This window comes from Leptodactylus fuscus, chromosome 11 (assembly GCF_031893055.1).
Source record: "Leptodactylus fuscus isolate aLepFus1 chromosome 11, aLepFus1.hap2, whole genome shotgun sequence".
NCBI lineage: Eukaryota > Metazoa > Chordata > Amphibia > Anura > Leptodactylidae > Leptodactylus > Leptodactylus fuscus.
The window spans coordinates 23,295,997-23,306,701 of NC_134275.1; the positions used below are offsets into that span (position 1 = coordinate 23,295,997).

General features: G+C 41.8%; 1 protein-coding gene across 1 annotated transcript in view; it reads left to right on the forward strand.

The window, feature by feature from the left end:
* The window catches only part of MID2 (midline 2), a 213,923-nt gene extending 213,257 nt beyond the window's left edge, over positions 1-666 (forward strand). Inside the window, exon 10 of the mRNA XM_075259369.1 lies at positions 237-666. Coding sequence (XP_075115470.1) covers positions 237-645 — 409 coding nt within the window. The 3' untranslated portion in view covers positions 646-666. The remainder of the gene's footprint in view (positions 1-236) is intronic.
* Positions 667-10,705: the final 10,039 nt, after the last annotated feature.

Genomic DNA, 10,705 nt, shown 5'->3' on the forward strand with positions numbered 1-10,705 from the left:
CGGCACCTCCAATGATTGGCAGCTTTCTTCTTTATGCACAGTAAATAAGCGTTAGGAGAGCATTGGGAGCTGCAGCTCATGAATCGAGGAGTACAGCCTTGGGTCCCGCTATGGATGAGAGAGGCCAATTTTAATGCCTTTCAGGCTGTCTTTCGGGCTTCATCCTTTCAACATTCTTTGGCCAAACGCATCTTCAAAGCGTAATGATTTACGTCGTTCTCTTTCTCTCTCCTTAGGTACGCAGTAGGAATTGCTTACAAGTCTGCTCCTAAGAACGAATGGATTGGGAAGAACACCTCATCTTGGGTTTTCACTAGATGTAATAACAATTTCCTTGTTAGGCACAATAATAAAGAGGTTCTCGTAGATGTTCACCCTCAGCTGAAACGTTTGGGTGTCCTCCTAGACTATGACAATAATACACTTTCTTTCTACGATCCGGCTAACTCCCTTCACTTGCACACATTTGAGATCTCATTTATCCTGCCGGTTTGTCCTACTTTTACAATATGGAATAAGTCTCTGCTGATCCTCTCAGGGCTCCCGGCTCCAGATTTCATGGACACAGTTATGACTCCTCAGCCAGAGTGTATCTGTAGACCACAAGAGTCTCCATATGTATCCGGACTCAAAGCTTGCCAGTGATCACCAACATGTTGATCTGCTGTATGGGTAATAAAAGATACTGGACACACGTGTGGAGTCTGCCATAAGGCAAGTGAGAATAAACAAGGCTCTCTTACTGTATAGAACCCGTTCCTTCAGCTACTATTAGATATAGATCAGGTAGCTAGCTTTAGTCAATTTTTACAATTTTGTTTTGCTATTTGAAAGTCTTCATACACTGTCCAGCATCGACTATGTTCACTTTATTGACTATGAAAATGTCTTCCTGCACAAGGTATATTATATGGACATTTTTCTAAACTCCTTTCTGACTGTGTACATACTGCAAAGTGAAATAATTGCCTTCCCTTTTATGTTACTTCTATTATTTCACTAGCTATGGCCATGCAATTGTTCTTGATTTAGAACTCGTGGACGCAATTCAACATGAAAATTGTTCGGGGCGTTACTGTTGCTTATGCTGCTTAGGGAAATTGAATAGTTTATCCGTAAAATCAAAACCGTTTTGGCTTCTGATCATTCCTATAAATAAATCTATGCAGATAAAGCTTGATTTCTGCAGACAATACATTGTGCCTCCCTGTCTTCGTAGTCCTTACAAGATGATAAAACATTATACAAATATAGGTCCAATGACACTATGTTATGGAATCGGTTTAGTGAGGGTAGTTACGCCGCGGCGTGTTAACACGACCATAGTCATGACTGTAATTACTATCATTTGTATTCCCTAGATAGGCAATTGACCTGGATGGGAAGGTGGGAGTTTTGAATTGCAGATCTATGCAGAATAATACATAAGAATTGTCTGATGTATTTCATTGATGTAATTGCAATTGAACGACACCAACAAAACCAATATACTGGAAGGGTTTTTCCATTCCATCTAAGTTATACATGTAATGTGTTGAATGCATAAAGCTATTATAGGCAAAACCATATAGCAAATTTTGCTTTATAATTTGTGGAATTTTCAACAATTTCCTTGTTTTATTGTAATTTGTCATTTTCACCGTACACTTTTTACAGTATACAGATGTAGCACAGCTGAATTTATCACTTACCTCTTTAGAATTGCAACATATGAGTTATATGTTCCATTTATTTAGATAAGGCGTGCTGAAATCCATGTGCAGGTTGCAGAAATAACTTAACTTAAATGGTTGGAACTGATTAACGGAATGAGTTTTAGTTTATATGGCATAGGAGCATTAAACAAGGATCCTATCTATACTGCTAGTTTATGTGGATTTAAGACTTTTCCTAAATACATTGCTTTATCAAAACTGCTTTGTTTGGCCGCTATCTTAATTTATTCACTTCATTGTTGACACTGTGTTTCTATGGCCACTGGGCTTATCTGCTCATTTCCCAAGTGATGTAGCTGTCTTCTCTCAGGGGAGAGGGAGTGGCTGACAAGCAACGGAGCTCCTCAGATAGGGGAGGGGGGAGGTGAGAGCTCCGAGATTACTGTGCTGTCTATCTTCAGCTTTTCCACTTATCAGCCGGTTTAATTGAATTTAGCTGATAAGGGCTGAGATAAGGAGTCCATTACCTCTGTATGTAATGCAAGCTGATTCAAATCCAGCTCTGCTACACCAGTTTCGACATCAGCTTTTACTGTGGTAATGCATTTACAACCAATTAGCAGAGCAAGTGAAACCCCGTCCACCAATGTACTGAGAAATCTAGGAAGTGAAGAGAACACAGAGCTTGCAGGCTGCAGAACAAGAGTTATGGGAATACCCCTTTAAAGGGGTTGTCTGGGATAAAATGCAAGTGAACCTCTAAATTAATCCCCCTCCCCCACCTAACTTCTAATTTACTTATATTAAAAAAAAATGTATAATTACCCATGTGACTACCCCAGGGGCACTTTCTGATAATCTGGTGACAGTTCATTTACCTGCTTCCAAAACGGGAAATCTCCCCTTCCCCCATCAATACTTACGTGCCTTCCCGTCCGGGAACAGACTCTCCCCTCTTCCTCTGTTCAACTGCTTGCACAGTCTGGAAGTGCTTAGGAGACAATTGCAGTAGAGATAGCACCCGGTCTCTACTGCGTAGGCCTCAGAGATACCTCCTGCTGTGCACAGGCTAGGAGAGAGCATCTCCAACTTTTGCACAGTAAAAAGGAGGAGCTGTCACCCAGAGAGGAAGATATGTAAGGATGATGCGATGGGGGGCTGAGTTAGTTAGATGGGAAGGGCTACTAGTGGGCGGGATAGCTTAGATAGGGAGACATGGAGGGGTGTGTAGTGGTGTTAGAGAGAAGGGGTGGAGCAGCGAGTGTGGAAGTGTACACAGGAAGCTACATAGCAGGAAGATAACACCTGGTAAACAAATGCAGAAGATGTCAGGAGCTCCCAGAGAAACCCAGAAATCTCAACCTATTAATAGCAGACCTTTAAAAAATTGATTTTTTTTCAGTCCCACCTAAGTCAGTGGGTTTAACTCATGTTAAAGGGTTTGTCCCAAGTGTTAAAGTTATCCGCTAAGATAAGGGATAACATTCTGATGACAAGGGTCCAACCAGTGGCTTAATGGAGTGGCAGGAGTGCCTCTGTCTATTCAATAGCCGTAGAGAGCCGAGTACAACAGTGATCAGACATAGCCAGAGAATTGTGTGACAGTGAGCATGCTTGGGCTTCTGTTCCATTCAGTAACATGACCCCTGTTTTAATAGTCAGTGGGGGTCTGGGTAGTCAGACCCTTACTGATCAGAATATTATCCCCCTATCATGTGGATCGGGAATAACATTAAAACTTAGGCCAACCCCTTTAAATTATAGTTCATGGGCACCTTTATTTTAGGCTATAATCATTCCTAGTGCCTAGAGCAGCACCCACTCTAAATACACAACAGATTGGGAGTCACATTTTTTATATTTTATTATAAAATTCCCATTTCATTTTTTGGAGTAGGAGTAACCGACACCAAGGGCTCACACCACAATATCACACCGTTCAGGTTTGTATTAGGTCTCATGTATACGGTAATACAGCTCTGTTCAATGTGGAATTACAATACAACTGTGTGCATGAGGATTTAATCTGAATTAAGAATAATTTTTGCACTTCTTGTATAATGAAGATAATGGATGACACAAAAACCATTGCCATAAAGCATAGGGAAAAGTGATTGTGTCCTATTGGTTGAAATTCAATAATATACAATAAAATACTGCTGTATATGTATACGTATCAACTACTGTGTCACTCTTATATAGCTATATAAATATAGATGTAAAATATAAAAATGTTGTATCATATATTTATTCCAAAACTTATATAATTGTCAAATATATTTGACCCCCCCATGAAAATATCAAAGGTGGGGGTTGTGTTTTTATTGGATAATGTTCAAGATGAAAAAAATGAGGAGCTGGTCAGATTTCTATAAATAAACTTTGTGCAATAGTATTTGTTGTCCTGGTTTTATTTTCTGATATCCCGTCTACAGAAAAATGGATCTTACTTTTGTTCTTTGAAATCTTTCTTTTCTTACGGCATTTGGATGATTCAGCCGGTAGGTGCAGGATGCGAGCCCATACAACACAGTCCACTTGAAAGAACTAGGCACCATATCAATTCGCAGGCTCAAACCCAGGGACTTTATTCCTTATCAATTTTCTACACCAACAGAGCGCTTGGTGCCATGCCAGTAAGCAACAAAACACAAACTCAAGGCAAACACCTGACAATTCTCTCCGGTTTTCCGTGCATAACTTATATTATACGAAGTCCAACAGTTGGAATTAAATAAGGGCTGAAATTCTCTACAAGGGTTGTTTATCACTAAGAAATCTGTCAAAGATGATGTTTCCCTGCTCAGATCCCACCCCCTAGGAGCCATTAACCAAAAATAAGTCTCATAAGTGCACAAAAGATTAAAATGTGGTACCCGTTTTTTTTGGAACCAAGTATTTTTGTTCAAGTTTATCAGTTTTAAAAAAGGAAAGGAAACAAAGCAAACACCACATAGGGGTCTCAAACATGCAGACCACATGCGGTCTCTGAATATGTGATCTGTGACCCTGTGGGGCATCAGGGTTCCTAAGGGACGGCAGGCCAAAGGAGAAGCATGGCGGCTCTGTATGCTGGAGCAGAGGGGAGTCTTTCCTGCACTGTTGGATCAATGGTGGTAAGTGCTAATGGAGAGGAGGCATTAAGAAACAGGACAGTATGTTATTATTGGGTGGTGAGAAGGCTGTATATAAGAGCAGAGTGACCATGTATGTTTATGGGTCAATATATTTCTGTTAATTTTAAACTTAGCTTTATTGTATAGTAATGTAGTATTATGAGCGCGTAATCCACGTCATAATCCGCCACCTCACAATGGTGGTCTATGGAGACCGCTAGCGTTCTTTTTTCCGCTAACAGCATGTTGCCGCTAGCGGAAAAAAAGAAGCGAGCTGCCCTTTCTTCGGGCGGATTCAATGAACCGCGGTGTCTGTCTGGTGGCTGCAACCTCCGGAGTCGGCCCATTCATTTGAGCAGACTCCTGAGGGGGAAGCTGCGACTGCAACATTTGTGGCAGGCGGGTTTTGAACCGAGAGTGACGCAGCTCCTCACTCTCGGTGCCAAAATCTGCCCCACCACCCCCTGTGTGAACTAGCCCTTATAGTTCTTCACATAACTAACTGATTAAGGGGGTGTTCTCCCTTGCGCCCTGTGTCAGTCCACAGAGTTTCCATCCTATTTCCCAGAGAAACTGGATAGGGGATGCCTTCCCAGCAGACAGTCAAAAGCAAACTGCCGGTGTCTATATGTGGCCTCTCTGTGGGAAAGCAGTTTTTTGTTTTTTTTTTAGCCGGACACAAAGTCCTGCATGTCTGACTTTGTGTCCGGTCAAAAAAAACAGTTTCCCCACAGAGAGGCTGCATATGGACACCGGCAGTTTGCTTTTGAAACCCATTCAAATGAATGGGTTTTAAAACTGACCACCGAGAAGCCGTCCCCTGTCCAGTTTCCCCAGATCTTAGGACAGAAACCTGGCGGAATGACACAGAGTGCAAAGGGACGCAAGTGTGATCTCCCCCTAACAAAATGTGTAGGCAAAAATTTTAACTTGCAGGCTGTAAGAAACACATATTTGGCACACGTATCATCAACGACCCTACAATTCTTGGAATAACATAAGCAGATACAAATCATCTCTCGCTTATTGAGACGAATATGTAGCACAAAGTAAGTCGCACAAAGTAAATTGTCATAAGTTCTTTACACCATTTTAAACTTGGTCTACTTTGTACAGGAAATCTGCGCCATATTAGTTATTTTCTGTTTCATAAAAGTGTCGTAAATTTAGACACTTCTGAACCCCGCCCATTCTGTTCGGAACCCCGCCCATTCTGGGCCACATTTCTCAAAAATGTCCAGCCTGTTATTTTTATTTTCTTTCTGGTGCACACTAGTCATAAATTTGTCGTCAATGCTGTACTCTATGAATGTTGGCGCAATTGTAGACAGAAAGTGTCGTACTTGGATTGATAAATGTGCCCCATTGTGTAGAAGGCATGAAAGTCATGGCATCAAAAACATTCTTATTAAATTGGTGTGACCAATGACAGTAAGCAGTAATTTACACCAGTCTCTTGTTTCTGCTCAAACTGCAGCATCAGGCAGTGTAATTGGCTGATTTTGTATTCCACTCTTATTCCAGGGTCAGGGGATAATCGTACACATCAGGGACTACTACTACATAGGCAGTACAGAGACTTACAAGTCATTCCTGCTCCACTAGGGAGGGCGGCATACAGAGGCACTGCTCTCCTAATTACATCCCGGAGAATAGATTTGCATATTTTTTACCCAGAATCCCTAGCAGAGCAGGAATGACTTATAAGTCTCCTTACTGTCTATGTAGGCACACACTCTCCCTGATGTGTACGATTATCCCCTGACCCTGGTCTATAGTCTCTCACTCTGCCAAATCAGTATCCCTGTGCTATGCTGAGGAGGCCCAATAGACCGAAACAGCACTGTCCATAGCTGGGAATCTGTTCCTTTTGGGACAAGAGGCATATTGCCAATCTAGTCAAGGCAGCTAATTAGGATAGTGAAGTTAGTCTGGTGGGGCATCTTGGCATCATATTGATAAGGTGCGAGTCTGAGCTCCAATCCGAGGTGGACAGTACAAGATCTCAGAGTCATAACTCTTGCCTGTTCCTGCCTAAAAGGAGCCCATATGAAGCAATTATTACTCGGAAACAGTGGAAGCTAGAGAAAATATTCTAACTATGCTAGAATCCATGAAGCAGCGCCTATTAGATATTGCAAAGAGCTGGACTTGGTGAAGGTGGTGAAAAGTTCTCTTTATAGTCAAACAATTCAAGAAGTCCAGATGACATTCACCCCAGAGCCCTTAAGGAATTCCGATCTATGATTGTTGCTTGTCTAGTCTGTGTAACCAGTCCACCAACACAGGTGATATTCCTGAAGAAATGATGACTGGTGTTGTACCCATACATAAGAAAGTTAGTAGAGAAGCTGGAAACTATACATCAGTTAGCTTAACCTTAGTAGTAGTAAAAAATAAAGGAAACCCTACTAAAAAAATGATAATTGACCATCTAAAAACCAGTTGTTTGAATGTTCCAAACAATGGAAACTGAAGTTTAAGGTTTCTAAATGGAAGATCCCTGTCAAAGCTGCCTGGTTTCTGCTGTATTTTACAGCAGAGACCCAGTGCTAATGCCCATGATCAGTGTCCGCACTGATCATGGGCATAAACTCCTGGTGCCTTGGTCAAAGCTGATCGAGCTGATGCCCACAGGTGGTTTATCGCTTATCCAGCCATTAGTACAGACACATTAGATGTAAGTTGATTTACTTTTCTATATTTATGCCTCATATCTGCCGTTGGATTACATAAGGTATAGCCATCTATTACTTTCTATTGGCATCATACTTCACTCATCAAGATCAACTCTAACAGTCTTTTCTGAATATACTGAAGAATGGTGTTGGAGAGATAAAAAGAGAAAGATTTATTTTATTCTCATTATATAAGCAATTACATGAATCTCATTTTGAAGAGATGTTTATAATGGGTTTCCCAAATTGCAATTAAGAAAAATTGCAGATTCAATTAGTGAATTTGTTACAAGTGGTTCACAACAGTTCAGAGTGACAAACAATAATAAACCATGATATTAAAAAGATTGCATTTTCACACCAATATAAACACGGTTAAACATACAAAGTTAATACCGATGTGCTGATATATTGTTGTATAATATTTACAGAGGTCATCCACGGGGAAGTAGCTTTTGAAAAATGTTCAAAGTGTGTTAAAAAAAGGAAGCAATGTACATCTTGTCAATACCTAATGCTTTCATTTCAACGGTTACAGGGTTCTCTCTGGTTTTTATTTCCTAGCCTGTGCTTTGTGGTCATGTCCAAAAAAGGGACCAGAAAGCAAAGACTACAAAGTAGAACCTTCTCCAAAAAAGTTGAGACCAGCGCAGACCTGATAAACAGTAGCCTGTAATAGAATCCATTTAATGACAGGCCAAGGAGCCTTCCCCACTGTCATGCCAATGGGAGCCTTGCCCCGGAGCTTGGTCCGGGTGCCAGTGATCGCCGGGAAAATAGCACCTCGGTCAACTTTGAAAGAGGTTTTCCGTGCAAAAAATGTTTTTTTTTTTTTTTTTTAATGTTTCTGTTAGAGATACTAATGGGTTAACAAATGCACCCATATATTTTTTAGCATGTTTTGGGTAATTTCTAGGGGCTTCTGGTGTCTCCTGCTATTGTTTACATGGTTCACTCCCCACCCCCTTACCTTACTCCCCTTTCCTTCCGCACACCCCCTTCCATACACTTCCCTACCTACTCAGCCAATGCCCGACCCATATTATATACAGTGTTGGCGAAAAGTATTGACACCCCTGCAATTCTGTCAGATAATTCTTCCAGAAAATGATTGCAGTCACAAATTCTTTGGTATTAATATCTTCATTTAATTTGTCTTCAATGGAAAACCACAAAAACAATTGTCAACAAGCCAAATTGGATATAATTCCACACCAAACATAAAAAAGGGGGTGGACAAAAGTCTTGGCACTGTTTGAAAAATCATGTGATGCTTCTCTAATTTGTGTAATTAACAGCTTCTGTTACTTACCTGAGGCACCTAACAGGTGGTGGCAATAACTAAATCACACTTGCAGCCAGTTGAAATGGATTAAAGTTGACTCAACCTCTGTCCTGTGTCCTTGTGTGTACCACATTGAGCATGGAGAAAAGAAAGAAGACCAAAGAACTGTCTGAGGACTTGAGAAGCAAAATTGTGAGGAAGCATGAGCAATCTCAAGGCTACAAGTCCATCTCCAAAGACCTGAATGTTCCTGTGTCTACCGTGCGCAGTGTCATCAAGAAGTTTAAAGCCCATGGCACTGTGGCTAACCTCCCTAGATGTGGACGCAAAAGAAAAATTGAGGAGAGATTTCAACGCAAGATTGTGCGTATGGTGGATAAAGAACCTCAACTAACATCCAAACAAGTTCAAGCTGCCCTGCAGTCCGAGGGTACAACAGTGTCACCCCATACTAGCCGTCGGTGTCTGAATGAAAAGGGACTGTATGGTAGGAGACCCAGGAAGACCCCACTTCTTACCCAGAGACATAAAAAAGCCAGGCTGGAGTTTGCCAAAACTTACCCGAGAAAGCCAAAAAACGTTTTGAAAGAATGTTCTCTGGTCAGATGAGACAAAAGTAGGAAAAGGCATCAACATAGAGTTTACAGGAAAAAAAGAGGCCTTCAAAGAAAAGATCACGGTCCTTACAGTCAAACAAGGCGGAGGTTCCCTGATGTTTTGGGGTTGCTTTGCTGCCTCTGGCACTGGACTGCTTGACCGTGTGCATGGCATTATGAAGTCTGAAGACTACCAACACATTGTGCAGCATAATGTAGGGCCCAGTGTGAGAAAGCTGGGTCTCCCTCAGAGGTCAGGGGTCTTCCAGCAGGACAATGACCCAAAACACACTTCAAAAAGCACTAGAAAATGGTTTGAGAGAAAGCACTGGAGACTTGTAAAGTGGCCAGCAATGAGTCCAGACCTGAATCCCATAGAACACCTGTGGAGAGATCTCTTGATGGCAGTTTGGAGAAGGCCCCCTTCACATCTCAGGGGGGACCTGGAGCAGTTTGCCAAAGAAGAATGGTCTAAAATTCCAGCAGAGCCTTGTAAGAAACTCATTGCTGGTTACCGGAAGCGGTTGTGCCCAGTTATTGTGTCTAAAGGTTGTGCTACCAAGTATTAGGCTGAGGGGGCCAATAGTTTTGTCCAGCCCATTTTTGGAGTTTTGTGTAAAATGATCAATGATGTGACTTTTTTTTTCATTCTCTTTTGTGTTTTTTCATTGCAAGCAAAATAAATGAAGATATTAATACCAAAGAGTTTGTGCTTGCAATCATTTTCTGGAAGAACATGAGTATTATCTGACAGAATTACAGGGGTGCCAGGGGGGGGGGGGGGGGGCACACGGTGGCTCAGTGGTTAGCACTGCAGCCTTGCAGCACTGGATCCTGGTGTTCCAATCCTGCCAAGGGCAAAAAAACATCTGCAAGGAGTTTGTATCTTCTCCCTGTGTTTGCGTGGATTTCCATCCCATATTCCAAACAAGACATACTGATAGGGAAAAATGTACAAAAAAAAAAAAAAAAAAGAATTGCAGGGGTGCCAATACCTTTGGCCAACACTGTACTTACCCTTCACGCATCTTCCTGTGATTTGGCCCCTCCTCCTCCTGCACTGATTCAGTCTTCTGCTCCAGCGATGATCCACCTCCACTGCGCATGCGTGGATGCACAATAGAGGTGAATTACCAGCAGCGGTGTGCATACTGGAGAAGCACACGCACCCTGCAACATCATTACAGGAGGAGGAGCCGTCTAACACACCAAAGTCCCTGCATTACCCCACTATCACAGCCTAACAACTACACACTTTCCACACTCAAAAAACCTCTATCAAAGTGGGAAAATACCTGGAAACCTTCTTTCTTCCCCAAATGGATGGACACAAACCCCAATTTAAGCTAAAGAAACATTAACAAGCACCCCTTTA